The 16,582-nt window shown below is 41.8% G+C and overlaps 1 protein-coding gene across 1 annotated transcript in view; it reads right to left on the reverse strand.

Annotated features, from left to right (window-relative positions):
* Nucleotides 1-2,049: 2,049 nt before the first annotated feature.
* The window catches only part of LOC118387778 (phosphatidylinositol 4-kinase alpha-like), a 39,237-nt gene continuing 24,704 nt past the window's right edge, over nt 2,050-16,582 (reverse strand). Inside the window, exons 35-51 of the mRNA XM_052524744.1 lie at nt 16,427-16,506; nt 16,068-16,267; nt 15,828-15,915; nt 15,465-15,632; nt 15,329-15,382; nt 15,122-15,242; nt 14,459-14,588; nt 14,306-14,376; nt 13,496-13,568; nt 11,695-11,872; nt 11,480-11,584; nt 10,731-10,856; nt 9,161-9,281; nt 7,717-7,876; nt 7,541-7,630; nt 7,366-7,449; nt 2,050-3,822 (exon numbers count right to left, since the gene is read on the reverse strand). Of these exons, the coding sequence (XP_052380704.1) occupies nt 3,771-3,822; nt 7,366-7,449; nt 7,541-7,630; nt 7,717-7,876; nt 9,161-9,281; nt 10,731-10,856; nt 11,480-11,584; nt 11,695-11,872; nt 13,496-13,568; nt 14,306-14,376; nt 14,459-14,588; nt 15,122-15,242; nt 15,329-15,382; nt 15,465-15,632; nt 15,828-15,915; nt 16,068-16,267; nt 16,427-16,506 (1,901 nt within the window). The 3' untranslated portion in view covers nt 2,050-3,770. The remainder of the gene's footprint in view (nt 3,823-7,365; nt 7,450-7,540; nt 7,631-7,716; nt 7,877-9,160; nt 9,282-10,730; nt 10,857-11,479; nt 11,585-11,694; nt 11,873-13,495; nt 13,569-14,305; nt 14,377-14,458; nt 14,589-15,121; nt 15,243-15,328; nt 15,383-15,464; nt 15,633-15,827; nt 15,916-16,067; nt 16,268-16,426; nt 16,507-16,582) is intronic.

Below are 16,582 nucleotides of genomic sequence, written 5' to 3' on the forward strand. Positions count from 1 at the left end.
ATAGAGGTGGTAAGGTTTCTGTAAGCACTCGGACAGAAGGGCGGGTCACGAGTCCCACCCCAAGTCCATAACGAACTGTTTGGAGAACAGCCGTTTTAGAAACTCCTGGTAGAATTGTCTGTCTTTGGCGTTTCTTGTTTCATCGGATTTGTCCTGCTTGAAGTGGTCAAGCGTCCAACAGACGGTACTCAGAACACGCCTTTAGTTATTAATTATTCCCACCACCGCCAAAGAGAGAAAGGGAAGAAACCACTATTTACATATGTATAGGCTGCTATAGCTTACATATTTAGTGACTTTAGCATTCTATAGTTTTCATGGAATTTTAGTTGCAATTAAATCATTCATTACATTTCCCATCTATATTTTTACCAGCTCCGTGATATTCTGCACCATTCGTCCGCAGGACAACAGCACCACATCTCTGTATAGCAAGTGGCTTAAACTATCTCCCAAAGAAAGCATCCGAGCGCCCCTCTGTTTTACTATATGTAGCCCATGTACACACACTAAGACAGATGGGCGTTGTTTCGCTCGTTCAGATGATTTATCTGAGATTGATGTGTCTTTTGGTCGGCACAGGTCTCCTCCAAATAAAGTATCTGTATTTCAATATTTTATTTGAATGAGGAAATGGCAGGGCGGGCCATGGCCCCTAATAAGGCCTGCCCATAACGCCGGTCCTGGGTTGAGGTCTGTCATAACAAGAGCCTATTATTCCGGGAGATAAAGAACCATGCGGGTTAATTGGTCCTTAGCCTTGCCCTCTCTCAGGTCGAAGATTTGATTTGATTTATTAGGATCCCCATTAGCCGACACCAATGGCGTCAGCTAGTCTTACTGGGGTCCAACGAAAAATACATTACGGACAAAATACTTTATAATAAAAAGATTAGGTGTGTATCTATCAGTTACACATACATGTCAGTACATACACACAAGTAGGTCTCATGGGGGAGAGACTTGCTTTGTTTTTTAATCTAGGCTTTCTGTTCACTTGTGCTATATAAAGATGGGAGTTCCATGCACTCACTGCTTTGTATAATACTGTACGTTTCCTTGAAGTTGTTCTGGACCTGGGGACCATGTCTGGTGTAAGTTGACTATGCAAACAATTAGGAATTTCCAAGAAGTGACACAGTCAGTCTTTCCTCAACTCTTAGCCAAGAGAAACTGTTCTGGGCCAGCTGCAGCTTAACTCGGTCTTTCTTTGCAGCACTTGACCTTATGACTGGACAATAATCAAGATCAGATAGAACTACAGCCTGCAGGACTTGATTTGTGGTGTGTGGTGTCAAAAAAGCAGAGCATCTCTTTATTAGACAGACCTCTCTCCATCTTTACAACCATTGAATCTATGTCTTGACCATGACAGTTTACAATCTAAGGTAACACCAAGTAATTTAGTCTCCTCAACTTGTTCAACAGCCACACCATTCATTACCAGATTCAGCTGAGGTCTAGAATTTAGGGAATGATTTGTACCAAATCCAATGCTCTTAGTTTTAGTTTACTACTGGCCACCTAAGATGCTTGTGGCAGGCAGTAATCTGGTGGATCTGAGATCAACCAACTGATTCTTTGAGACTACATGCCGTTTAATCTAATTCACCCAACTTACCCCCACACAGATCAGCACGTGGGGCAGAAAGGCCTGATTTAGAGCCGCATGGGGCAGGAAGGCACAGTAGGCCTTGGTAACGTTGGTAACCAATAGTCTAAAAGGTAAGCACTAGAGCATCTGAGGACCTATTTTAATACTAGTGGGCTTTTTCCCCCCCTTCAGCCCAGCTCACCACGAAATGATGTTTGAAGTCATCAATTTAAAAAAATGTTACATAGGACAGTTGGCAGGGGATGGGAGCAAATGCTTGGAAACAGAGGAGTCGCTGCCTGAAAATCCTCATCGTTGTTTCTCTTTTGGACAAGTGCAAAATGTTTAAGTGCAGTAGAGTAGCACCTGTTCTGGCAAGGATAATCCCATACCCAGGTCTTAATGATAACGTTTCAAAACCGCAGAAGTAGATCAAATGACACAGACATCAAGTGTTTGTAGCTGCAACTGGGGTTTATGTTTCAGCACTCGATCACAATTATACATTGGGGGGGGGGTGTAATGTGCTCTCTACTAAGATTCTAGAAACGTGCACACACACAGAGAGAGATTGATATGGTAGAACTTAGACCGGTAACCACAAAAAAAGGTGCAGACAGTGGCTGACAACAGAGGACAGTAGAAAACAGACATTAAATCAATAGACAATAGTCCAATTAAAAGACTACAGCAATGGACTCAGGCTTGTACAACTAGGGGTTAATAATGTAACAGCTCTTATTGGTCTGAAATGCATGTCTTGTTAGTTATTACAAACATACAGCCCTCTGTAATTTCCTTCATATTACAAATCTGTAATACATACATAGGTTATTTCATCTTATACATCCAAGTAAAATACCCTTACGTTAATTATAACATATCCATTCAGAACAAATATAATTACATACCATTCTAATCTAAAATGATAAACAGATGCAAGATTCATTATCTTTACAGACTATCAAGTAAAACATCTTCTTCATAAAGACAGAACATTTAGTACAGCAGGGTTTTTGAAGGGATAATGACAGCAATCTCATATGTTGACACACATTAAGACGGTAACATCTTGCATAACGTCAGAGGAGAGTAGTTATGTAATTACACTTCTGTTTGTGCCAAGGATTAGAGAAATGGCTTTTTGGGTCTTCATAGTTATCATTATCATCACTACCATCATCATAATACTAAACCCAAATCCTGGAGATTCAAGAAGAGGATCCAAGGTGAAAATCTTTTTGTACAGAAAGAGGAATGTCTCCAAATAGAAATCACACACGTTTAAGACAGCTAACTAAATCCATGTAATATGTTAATACTAGTAAAGGTCTGGTCTTAAGACATGCAGAGTTAGTAGGTTAGTAGGTAAACAAACATTGGTTTATCCTAAACTGGACCCAACCACCTTGGAGCTGATACACGCGCACAGAGTGTGGTACAGCTAACCTTGTGGGGACACAATTCAGTCCCATTCAAAATCCTATTTTTCCTAACCCCTACTCTTAACCCAAAAACCTAACCTTAACCCTAAAACTAACCCTAGCTCCTAACCCCCCTAGAAATAGCATTAGACCTTGTGGGGACTAACAAAATGTCCCCAGTTTGTCAAATATTTGTTTGATTACTATTCTTGTGGGGAAAACTGGTCCCCACAAGAATAGTTAAACAAGTCCACACACACACACACACACACAATGTTATTGATTCAAGACAGATATAGTCACCAGCGCCACCATTAGAAATGTCCCCCGAGAGAAGATCTACTCTTATCGCTTTTGACTACTAAAACACACACACACACAGCATTAGTATATGATTGATATGTGGTATGTATTATGACCGTGATATTTGCTGATTGTATTAGAGTTCAGTAACCGGTTGTGTGATTGCCTTTCGCAGGAATCGACTGGTTGGTTGGTTAGTTGATTGATAGGTTAGTGTGAATTCTCCAGTCTGGTGTAACAACTCTTGATCAGGGTCCAATCAGGTGGGTGAAATACAATGATCTATAAAGTGCGCAAGATGCTTGATGCTAGCTAGCTGAAGAGAATGACTTTGTACAGGACAACCTCTGACCTTACAAACAGGATAAAAAGCAGAGGTTACTGCATATATAGGGAATAAGGACTCATATCAGACAGGTCCAAGTATGTGATAATACTGCAGCAGGTCTTTAGTATGGGATCTGGTTCTGGTAATACTGCAGCATATCGTAGGTCTTGCTCCTGAATAAAGACAGAACACAGACAGTTAGCATGTGTATAGACAGTTAGTTAGCATGTACAGTTGAAGTCGGAAGTTTACATACACCTTAGCCAAATACATTTAAACTCAGTTTTTCACAATTCCTGACATTTAATCCTAGTACAAATTCCCTGTCTTAGGTCAGTTAGGATCACCACTTTATTTTAAGAATGGGTAATGTCAGAATAATAGTAGAGAGAATGATTTATTTAATATTTTACTTCTTTCATCACATTCCCAGTGGGTCAGAAGTTTACATACACTCAATTAGTATTCTGTAGCATTGCCTTTAAATTGTTTAACTTGGGTCAAATATTTCAGGGAGCCTTCCACAAGCTTCCTACAATAAGTTGGGTGAATTTTGGCACATTTCTCCTGACAGAGCTGGTGTAACGGAGTCGGGTTTATAGGCCTCCTTGCTCGCACACACCTTTTCAGTTCTGCCCACACATTTTCTATAGGATTGAGGTCAGGGCTTTGTGATGGCCACTCCAATACCTTGACTTCGTTGTCCTTAAGCCATTTTGCCACAACTTTGGAAGTATGCTTGGGGTCATTGTCCATTTGGAAGACCCATTTGCAACCAAGCTTTAACTTCCTGACTGATGTCTTGAGATGTTGCTCCAATATATCCACATATTTTTCTTGCCCCATGATGCCATCTATTTTGTGAAGTGCACCAGTCCCTCCTGCAGCAAAGCACCCCCACAACATGATGCTAACACCCCCATGCTTCACGGTTGGGATGGTGTTCTTCAGCTTGCAAGCCTCCCCTTTTTCCTCCAAACATAACGATGGTCATTATGGCCAAACAGTTCTATTTTTGGTTCATCAGACAGAGGATATTTCTCCAAAAAGTACGATCTTTGTCCCCATGTGCAGTTGCAAACCGTAGTCTGGATTTTTAGTGGGTGTTTTGGAGCAATGGCTTCATCCTTGCTGAACGGCCTTACAGGTTATGTCGATATAGGACTCGCTTTACTGTGGATATAGATACCCGTTTCCTCCAGCATCTTCACAAGGTCCTTTGCTGTTGTTCTGGGATTGATTTGCACTTTTCGCACCAAAGTACGTTCATCTCTAGGAGACAGAACACGTCTCCTTCCTGAGCGGTATGACAGCTGTGTGGTCCCATGGTGTTTATACTTGTGTACTGTTGTACTTCTGAACGTGGTACCTTCAGGCATTTGGAAATTGCACCCAAGGATGAACCGGACTTGTGATGTCAAGCAAAGAGGCACGGAGTTTGAAGGTAGGTCCTGAAATACATCCATAGGTACACCTCCAATTGACTCAAATGATGTCAATTGACCCATCAGAAGCTTCTAAAGCCATGGCATCATTTTCTGGAATTTTCCAAGGTGTTTAAAGGCACAGTCAACTTAGTGTATGTAAACTTCTGACACAATGGAATTGTGATACAGTGAATTATAAGTGAAATAATTATAAGTGAAATAATCTGTCTGTAAACAATTGTTGGAAAAATTACTTAGGACATCTACTTTGTGCATGACACAACAGACTTGCCAAAACTATAGTTTGTTATCAAGAAATGTGTGGAGTGGCTGAAAAACGAGTTTTAATGACTCCAACCTAAGTGAATGTAAACTTCCGACTTCAACTGTATAAGCATGTGTATACAGACAGTCAGCATGTACAGTGCATTCGGGAAAAGCTTGCAGACCCCTAGACTTTTTCCAAATGTTGTTGTTACAGCCTTATTCTAAAATAGATTAAATTAACATGTTCCTCATCAATCTACACAGAATACCCCATAATGACAAAGCAAAACAAATATATATATATTTTTTAATCAAAATGTATTAAAAACAAATAACAGAAATACCTTATTTACATAAGTATTCAGACCCTTTGCTATGAGACTCGAAATTGAGTTCAGGTGCATCCTGTTTTTATTGGTCATCCTTGAGATGTTTCTACAACTTGATTGGTATTCCACCTGTGGTCAATTCAATTGATTGGACATGATTTGGAAAGGCACACACCTGTCAATATAAGATCCCACAATTGACAGTGATAAAAGAGCAAAAAGCAAGCCATGAGCTCAAAAGGAGCTCCACGAGATAGGATTGTGTCAAGGTACAGTAAGGGAACCAAAAAATATTTGCAGCATTCAAGGTCCCCAAGAACACAGTGGCCTTTATCATTCTGAAATTATAAAAGTTTGGAACCACCAGGACTCTTCCTAGACCTGGCCGACCAGCCAAAGTGAGCAATCAGGGGAGAAGAGCCTTTGTCAGGGAGGTGACCAAGAACCCGATGGTCAATCTGACAGAGCTCCAGAGTTCCTCTGTGGAGATAGGAGAACCTTCCAGAAGGACAACCATCTCTGCAGCACTCCATCAAATCAGGTCTTTATGGTAGAGTGGCCAGACGGAAGCCACTCCTCAGTAAAAGGTACATGAGAGCCCGCTTGGAGTTTGCCAAACAAAAGGCACCTAAAGACTCTCAGACCATGAGAAACAAGATTATCTGGTCTGATGAAACCAATATTGAACTATTTGGCCTGAATGCCAAGCTTCACATCTGGAGGAAACCTGGCACCATCCCTACGGTGAAGCATGGTGGTGGCAGCATCATGCTGTAGGCATGTTTTTCAGCGGCAGGGACTGGGAGTCTAGTCAGGATCGAGGGAAAGCTTAACGGAGCAAAGTACAGAGAAATCCTTGATGAAAACCTGCTCCAGAGCACGCAGGACCTCAGACTGGGGCAAAGGTTCACCTTCCAACAGGACAACGACCCTAAGCACACAGCGGCTTCGGGACAAGTCTCTGAATATCCTTGAGTGGCCCAGCCAGAGCCCAGACTTGAACCCGATCGAACATCTCTGGAGAGACCTGAAAATAGCTGTGCAGATACGCTCCCCATCCAACCTGACAGAGCTTGAGATCTGCAGAGAAGAATGGGAGAAACTCCCCAAATACAGGTGTGCCAAGCTTGTAGCGTCATACACAAGAAGACTCAAGGCTGTAATCGCTGCCAAAGGTGCTTCAACAAAGTACTGAGTAAAGGGTCTGAATACTTATGTAAATGTGATAGTTTATTTTTTATATATTTGAAAAAATTGCAATTTTTTTTGTTGATTTTTCATTTTGAGGTATTGTGTGTAGATTGATGAGGGAAAAAAATATATTTAATCCATTTTATAATGGTTGTAACATAACACAATGTGGAAAAAGTCAAGGGGTCTGAATACTTTCCGAATGCACTGTTTAGCATCTGTATACAGTTAGTGAGCATGTATAAATAAGCATGTATAGCATTTGTATACAGACAGTTCGTTAGCATGTATATATAGACAGCGTGTATAGCGTGTGTGTATATAGACTGTTAGCCAGCATGTATAGGATGTGTATATAGACAGTTAGCATGTATATAGATATTTCTGGTTATTGAGATGGGGTTATAGGAGTGAGGGAAGGCGCTAGAGACTGGAAAGGGACAGGGCCATGGAGTGAGGGAAGGCACTAGAGACTGGAAAGGGACAGGGCCTCTGGTGTTACCTGCTGCTGAGGAAGCAGCTCTGGATGACCTTGATGATGTAAGCGGCCGCCTCCTTCTCACTCATACTGGGGTTGAACCGCTGCCTGTGAACCCAAACACACATGTTCAGAAATGGTCAAAAGAGACTTGCAAAAATGTAATCTATGCACCCATGTGGTTTATTGATGTATTGACTTGAGCAGTTTGATGGTCTGTCCTCTGAAGCATGGTAGTCCAGTGTCCAGCATCAAAGTGACCAGAGACACCACCGCATCCATGTAGGGCCTAACGCAGAGGAGAAAAAAAAATCTGATTAACCCAAAAGAACGACAGTTTAGATGCAAATAAGATTGAGACACACCCACTCTTACCTGACGGCCAGGTACCCCCTGACACACATCTCCATGAACCATTTGAAGGGAGTGGCTTCCATCTTGCCTCCCATTATCATCACCATCTCGTCAGTCAGCTTGATGTCCGGCTCCCAGCCCAGGTTACCACCAGGAGAACTCTCAAACATGAAGCCAAAGTCTGAAAGTAGATTTTTTTGTTTTTGTTAGACAACTAATATACAGTGGGGGACTAAAATTATTGACACCCTTGACAAAGATGAGCAGTAAATGACTGTATAAAATAAATAACTCAAATACTGAGCTGTATTGGATATAAAAAAACATTTGGAAAATTGTATTTTACACTAACACAATTACTCAGAGAAATATATTTAGTTTAAACAAGTAATATTAGGTTTTCCTAAAAAAAGATAGGAGTCTAAATTATTTACTTTCCCACTCACCATTACAGGAGGTTAGCAGGTCTTGGGGGTATGATCTGTGACCCTTTCTCACTCATTATTCACAATTAATTCAGGATTATCCATAATCTTGGTAGCATCCACATTAATTTAGAAATGTTAAGAAACATTATGTTCTTATTTACAATAAAAGTGACTCCAAAAATGACAATACATGATTTACCATTCATTTCTATTGGGCACAAAATAAATCAGAGAAACAACCTAAACGAACCGCAAATGCGTCCAACAAATATTAAACTTTTGACTACTTTATTTATAAGAATCTTTAGGGGTTCTAACTTGAAATATACTTATTCCAGTCACGATATTAGAACTTATTGATTACGTCACATGTACATGTTAACATTCTATTGGTGTTAGGGGTCAATGAAGAGTGAATAGGAACTTTGGGAATGGAAATTTACTGTGAGAGAAAAGGAAAACAGTATACGACCCCGGTCTGTCGAGTAAAGGTGAACAGGATGTCACTGCTAAACGTCATGGAGAAGTGACCGGAAAAAGAGGAACTGCTACCAGACTGTTTGACCAGAGCAACAGTTGGGCAACACATAAGAAGTTCCAAGAAGTTGTAATCCTACTCTCGTCATGACATATAAATGGTTGGTTGATCATGTGCAAAAGTGTGCTTGCAGCTGAGGCACGCAGTGGGTTGAATTAAATTGGTCTGCGCTTTCACCAGTCGTTTGTACAATCATTTTGGCCCCTACCTTTTTGACAACATTTTCTCTGAGAAATTGTATTAGTATAAAATAATATAATTTCCCCCTTTTTTGCCTACAATATACCTCAGTATTTTAATTATTTATTTGATTAATTATTGCTCATCTTTATCAAAAGGTGTCCATCATTTCAGACCCCACTGTAAATTAAATGAATATCTTTATTGTCCCAAAGATAAACAATGTGTCTCTTGCTATATTAAATGAATGATTGTGTGGATGAGGTTAAGGGTGACTGATTGTGTACCAATACGGACTATGTTATGGATGATTTTGTACCTATGTGGATGAGGTGTCCCTTGCTGTCCAGCATGATGTTCCCGTTGTGTCTATCTTTGATTTGCAGCAGAAAGAGCAGCAGGCTGTAGGCTGCCATACTACGGATGAAGTTGTACCTCGCCTAGAAAGTGTGGGCGACGGAGAGAGAATAGGTTGTTGCGCCTTCTGTGCACAATGTTGGTGAGGTAAAAGAGTTGATGTATATTAAGGCAACTGTTCCATTTTAATGACAAGAGACATACCAGTGCCTTCAGAGAGTATTCAGACTTATTCCACATTTTGTTGGGTTACAGCCTGAATTCAAAATCGATTAAATAGAATTTTTTCTCTCACCCATCGACACACAATACCCATAATGACAAAGTGAAAACATGTTTTTAGACATTTTAGCAAATGTATTGAAACTAAATACAGAAATCTCATTTACAGCTGTGAGTCTTTCTAGGAAAGTCTCTAAGAGCATTCCACACCTGGATTGTGCAACATTTTCCCATTATTATAAAAAAATCATATTCATGCTCTGTCAACTTGGTTGTTGATCATTATCAATGCTAGACAACCATTTTCAGGTCTTGCCATAGATTTTCAAGTAGATTTATGTTAAAACTAACTCGACCACTCAGGAACATTCACCGTCTTCATGGTAAGCAATTCCAGTGTAGATTTGGCCTTGTGTTTTAGGTTATTGTCCTGCTGAAAGATCTCCCAGTGTCTGGAGGAAAGCAGACCAAACCAGGTTTTCCTCTAGGATTCTGTTTCTTTGTTTATCCTGAAAAACTCCAGTTCTTAACAATTACACAAGCATATACATGACATGATGCAGCCAAAACTATGCTTGAAAATATGGAGAGTGGTACTCAGTAATATATTTGGAGCAAATCCAATACAACACTTTGTATTCAAGATAAAAAGTGAATTGCTTTACAAAATCTTTTACTTTAGTGCCTTGTTGCAAACAGGATGCATGTTTGGAATATTTGTATTCTGTACAGGCTTCTTTCTTGTCAATCTGTCATTTAGGTTAGTATTGTGGAGTAACTACAATGTTGTTGATCCATCCTCAGTTTTCTCCTATCACAGCCAAACTCTGTTTTAAAGTCACCATTGGCCTCACGGTTAAATCCCTGTGTGGTTTACTTCCTCTCTGACAAATTAGTTAGGAAGGATGCCTGTATCTTTCTAGTGTCTGGGTGTATTGAATCCATGCAACTTATTTTGTGATTTGTTAAGGAAAATGTTTACTCCTGAACATATATAGGCTTGCCATAACAAAGGGGTCGAAAACTTATTGACTGAAGATATTTCAGCTTTTCATTTCTTATTAATAAGTAAAAATCTCAAAAAAACAAATTCTACTTTGACATTATTGGCTATTGTGTGTAGGCCAGTGACAAAATCAAATCTAAACGTAATCCATTTTAAATTCAGGCTGTAACAACAAAATGTGGAAAAAGTTAAGACCTGTGAATACCTTCTGAAGGCACTGTAAGTATGTCCAAATACGTGAAAAAATACCACAGTGGGTCAGGTCAGGGATGAAGGTTCAGGGGTTGGGGGACAGTCATCTCACCTTCTGAAAAGCCAGAGTGGACTCATCTCCGTACTGGTTCCTGAAATAGTCGTACATCCCAAAGTCTGTCTGTCTGCCCAGCTGGTCACGGGACTTACAGTCGGGGATACACTCGATCACACCACACTGGACACCGAGACAGATACAAGGAAACCATTACTGTGATGCTACACAGCACAGAGTAACAAGAGGTCTAAGGGCTGGGGTGTAGACCACAACCAACTTGTGAGCAAAACATTTTAGCGTCCCCCTCTTGACAGCGGAAAGTAAAAATTGAAGTTTTAGAGCAGATTTCTGAGATTCTACACATTTTAGCAGAGAAGATTTGACAAATGTACAACTCATTTCATGCAATTCTACTCATTTTGCCATGGGGCAGAGAGAAGATTTAGCAAGTTTCTAACTCATTTCATGCTAATCGAAAAATGTTGATATGGGGCAGAGAGAATAATTCACATACACATGGTTAGCAGATGTTAATGTGAGTGTAGCGAAATGCTTATTTATATAACTGGCCAAGACTAACTTACCAATAAAAAAAAATCTTAGCTGACATGCTGATGCACGACAAAATGTTGAAATTGCACCTGGTGTATTCCACTATTCTAACTCCGAACAGTAAGTTGAGACCGTTTTTACCCTGTAGCTATCTCAACTTACTGTTCGGAGTTAGAATAGTGGAATACACCAGGTGCAATTTTGAAATTGATCCGTGGGCCTGCAAAAAGGGGTGTAGAGGGTATTCTTACCCCGGGGGCAGTAGCAACCACTCTGTAGGGAAACACAAACAGGTCCAGTCCCACCAGCTGGAAGATGTTCTTAAACAGACCAATGATCTGGAGAGCCAGCATGTCCTGGAGGGACAGAGAGAGAGGAGGTATGGAGAGAATACAATTATCAGAAAATGCTGATGACATTTTGTACTGAGTATGTAAAATATGCGTGTGGTGTGTGTGTGTCGTACCTGTCTGCAGTCGTCACCCACTTTAAAGATGGCAGCTTGCCAGACGATCCTGCGAGCTACTTCTTCGCTGTCCTCCCCGTCCTGAGAGTCTGACTGACAACGCAGACCCTCCTTCTCCAGTTCACTGACCCCACAACGCTTCACCTTGAACTTAGCTAGGTACGGGGCCTTGGCAGCACTGGGTTGGACCAGAGACAGCAGTCGGATATACAGTGCATTCAGAAAGTATTCAAACCCCCTCCATTTTTCCACATTTTGTTACGTTACAGCCTTATTCTAAAATGGATTGAATGAATTATTGTCCTCACCAATCTACACACAAAACCTCATAATGACAAAGCGAAAACAGGTTTTACGAAATGTATTAAAAAAACTGAAATAGCTTATTTACATAAGTATTCAGACCCTTTGCTATGAGACTCAAAATTGAGCTCAGGTGCATCCTGTTTCGATTGATCATCCTTGAGATGTTTCTGCAACTTGCTTGGAGTCCAGCTGTGGTAAATTCAATTGATTGGACAAGATTTGGAAAGGCACACACCTGTCTATATAAGGTCCCACAGTTGACAGTGCATGTCAGTGCAAAAACCTGGCCATGAGGTCGAAGGAATTGTCTGGAGAACTCCGAGACAGGATTGTGTTGAGGCACAGATCTGGGGAAGGGTACCAAAAAATGTCTGCAGTATTGAAGGTCCCCAAGAACACATTTGCCTCCATCGTTTCTAAATGGAAGAAGTTTGGAACCACCAAGACTCTTTCTAGTGCTGGCCGCCCAGCCAAACTGAGCAATCGGGGGAGAAGGGCCTTGGTGAGGGAGGTGACCAAGTACCCGATGGTCAATCTGACAGAGCTCCAGAGTTCCTTTGTGGAGATGGGAGAATCTTCCAGAAGGACAACCATCTCTGCAGCACTCCAACAATCAGGCATTTATGGTAGAGTGGCCAGACGGAAGCAACTCCTCAGTAAAAAGCACATGACAGCCCGCTTGGAGGTTTTCCAAAGGGCACCTAAAGGACTCTGACAATGAGAAACAAGATTCTCTGGTCTGATGAAACCTAGATTGAACTCTTTGGCCTGAATGCCAAGCGTCACATCTGAAGGAAACCTGGCACCATCCCTACGGTGAAGCATGGTGGTGGCAGCATCATGCTGTGGGGATGTTTTTCAGTGGCAGGGACTCGGAGACTAGTTATGATCGAGGGAAAGATGAACAGAGCAAAGTACAGAGAGATCCTTGATGAAGTCCTGAGCAGGTTCTCAGAATGGGGCAAAGGTCCATCTTCCAACAGGACAATGACCCTAAGCACACAGCCAAGACAACGCAGGAGTGGTTTCAGGACAAGTCTCTGAATGTTCTTGAGTGTAGCGTCATACCCAAGAAGACTCGATCCTGTAATCGCTGCCAAAGGTGATTCAACAAAGTACTGAGTAAAGGGTCTGAATATTTATGTGAATGTGATATTGCAGTTATGTTTAAAAACCTGTTTTAGCTTTGTCATTATGAGGTATCATGTGTAGATTGATGAGTGGGGAAAAAACAATTTCATCCATTTTAAAATAAAGATGTAACGTAACAAAATGTGGAAAAAGTCAAAGGGTCAGAATACTTTCCAAATGCACTATACATCCTGTGAGATAGGAAAATAAACCTTTCTTGAAATAGCCGAAGAAAGGAATAGATATCCACATACCATTGAATGCTCCTGTGTACTTTATTGCAACGTTTCAACTGGAAGGTCTTTGTCAGGCATAAAAATCATCAATTAAATCAATCGAATGAATAAAATCAATTCGTCAGTACCTTTGCATGGGTGTTCCAGACTTGTAGTCGATGTCTAGTACGATGGCCTCTGGGTTACTGGGCAGATAGCAGCCTGGAGGATGGCCACCAGTGGAGGACAGACATACAACGGTCAGACACACACATACCTTACACTACTGCTTCCACGTAGCACAATCACAGATATCGGAATCAACTGCTTACAGAGGTCAAAACACCTTGGGTAAAACTATTTATACATTTACAATACACCTCACTGTAATCGAACACGCACCCGCACAGACATAGGTATTTCATAATTTGGGAAAAAGTCTGTCCTCCACCCTCAGTCCTCTGTGACCCGGAAACCGATAAGTGGTTGAGAGGTCAAGGAGAAGTCAATTTGTTAGTAGGCGAACGGGAAAGTGTCCTCCCCTCGAGGATAGTCATGTGTATCCTACCTGAGCCCTTCGCGGAGGAGTTGAAAAAAGATCTACCACACCCTTTGAAACCAGCTTTTGAAAGCATGCACACGTTTAAAGACAAAACAATAAATAGTATGTTATCTATAAAATGTCTTGCAGAAGTAACTTCACTTGTTTTACATCACTTCACACGTTGATTTTGTCATTTGCCTGATGACGCGCGGGTGGAGAGGGAGTCTCGTTTCATACAAGGTCATTTTTCACACAGGTTCCCTCTCCTCAATTACCTTTGACCTGTTTTTTTGTGTTTTTGTTTTTGAATAAAAAATAAATGCATTTAAAATGGAGGAGAGAGAGGACACAGGAGTTGAGCAAATCCAATTAAGGAAAGGCTGTTGTACCACAGATGTGTCCTAGCTGTTGTTACCTGGCTGGACTTTGATGTCAGACAGAGCCTTGAGACAGGCCCTCTTCCTCTCATCTCCCTTTGGGGTGGGCCTGAAAAACACCAACACTTCAATGTCCAAAAACTGAACTGGTTAAAAGTAGTGGACTATATAAGGATGGGTGTTAGTCTCACTTAATGATTGCAGATACGTTGGTGATTTTGTCAAAGAAGTCAAACTCTCTCTGGAAGAAGTCTTTGGCTGCACCAGACTGAGCACCTATTATCTCCTCAACCATCTCCTCCAACAGATCCCCGATGTCGGCTACACGGAGAAACAGAGAGAGAGAGAGAGAGACGGTGACAGAGACAGAGAGACAGAGGGGGAGAGAGAAAGGAGTGGTAAGAGTGAGTGTGTGCATATGCGCGCGTGTGTATAAGTCACAACCAACATTATTGATAAAGATGAACAAAAAAAAGACTGTATAAAATCAATTATAAAAACACTGAGCTACAGTGTATTTTATGTCCTAAAATGTTATGTTCTTACTCTATACTAATACAATTGTCTTGCTGGAAGATCCACTTGTAAACAAGTATTAGCCTCCTGTCAGAGGCAACCAGGTTTTTGGCTAAAATGTCCTGGTACTTGGTAAAGTTCATGATACTGTTGACCTTAACAAAGGCCCCAGGACCAGTGGAAGCAAAATAGCCCCGTAACATCAAAGATCCACGACCATATTTTACAGTGGGTATGGGGTTCTTTTCTGCATATGCATTCTTCTACCAACACCAAAGGGTGCCAATAATTTTGGCCGTGACTATATGTGTGTGTGTGTGTGTGTGTGTGTGTCTCACGGTCTTTGTGGTGTGCCTCCTCGTCCAGGTAGATGTTCGTCTTCATGTTCCAGATGAACTGGTGGGCCAACAGCTGAGACTTCTGGGCCGCCCACAGGATATACTCTCTCACATAGCCCATCTGCCAATCAAACACAAGCTTGTTATCTTTCACACCACACACAGGGTAATGTAGAAACACAGCAGCTAGTTAGTAGTGTCACTCACCTTGTCATAGCGCAGGGCCTGAACTATCTGAGGAATGTAAAACAGGATGGCATCCTAGAGAAGAAACAAATACATTAGGATAAGTGACGGTATAAAGTGTGTGTGTGTGTGGTGTGTGTGTGTGTGTGTTTCGTACCGGAGGAAACGACCGTAGTACTTTGACCCCGTACTGAGCGGTGAGGGGATGCGGGGGGTACATGGAGGAGAAGTAGGACAGGCCGGTGGGAGGGTCAGCAGGAGCCCAACACAGGATATGACTCAGCTCTGGAGAGTCTGCATCAATGGTGTGCCACGTCACCAGGAACTAGAAAACACACAATTATTTATTTTGTTGAATGACAAAAAAAAACATTCAATTAGAAACACCACCACTTTTGAATCTGAACTTCGTGGCTCTGACATAAAAAAACAACATGTTCTTCAACAAACATCTTTGAGGTATGATGAGCATTGGCCACTCCTGTGTAGCAGATGACTGCCGAACTACAGGTTGACTCACCTTGACGGCCTCAGGTACGTCACTGACCGCTCCAGGGTCCAGCCTCACCAGCCGGGTCACCTCAGCCACGATCGCATCGTTCTTAAACCTAAACACACACACACGCGAGAGGGTTAGCACTAACATGCCACAATCGCAACGTTCTTCAACCTGACAACAACAGTTATTATTCAGGTGGAACCAATCTAAAGCTTTCCACGTTTCCCCTACAAGTGTCCGTGTGAGACTGTGTGTGTTTACCTGGCAGGTAGCTGCATAGCCAGATAAGGAGCTATACTCCAGGCCAGGTTGACGTTGTCTTTCCACTGTTTCTCACTGAGGCTGATGTACTTGGACCTCCAGTTGGCGATGCTGGTCTCCACGGACTGTTCTGTAGCGATGGCCAACTCCTGGGTGCACAGAGGGTTGTACCAGGTAGTCAACCGCTCAATCTCACTGGCCTAGAGGAGGTGGGGGAAGAGGACGTCAGTCCTAGCAACAAAGTGGACGGTCAGAATGTAGGACTAACAGCAAATGAATAGCAAGGAGGGAGAGTCAAAGGGAATGTTTCTGTCCGAACAGAAACCTTCCACAGTAAAAATCCCCACTGTTGCTCTCACCAGTAAGGCCAGCAGCAGGGTCCGACGCTTCATGTAGTATTTATGGAGCTGAGTCCCTCTGTTACTCTTCTTAGACATTCCTGGGGACAGGAAGGACATGGTCAGATCTCGCCGCGTGTGTGTGGGCGCATTGTGTCTGTCTTGTGTGTGTGTGTG

The sequence above is a fragment of the Oncorhynchus keta genome, chromosome 9 (genome assembly GCF_023373465.1).
Source record: "Oncorhynchus keta strain PuntledgeMale-10-30-2019 chromosome 9, Oket_V2, whole genome shotgun sequence".
NCBI lineage: Eukaryota > Metazoa > Chordata > Actinopteri > Salmoniformes > Salmonidae > Oncorhynchus > Oncorhynchus keta.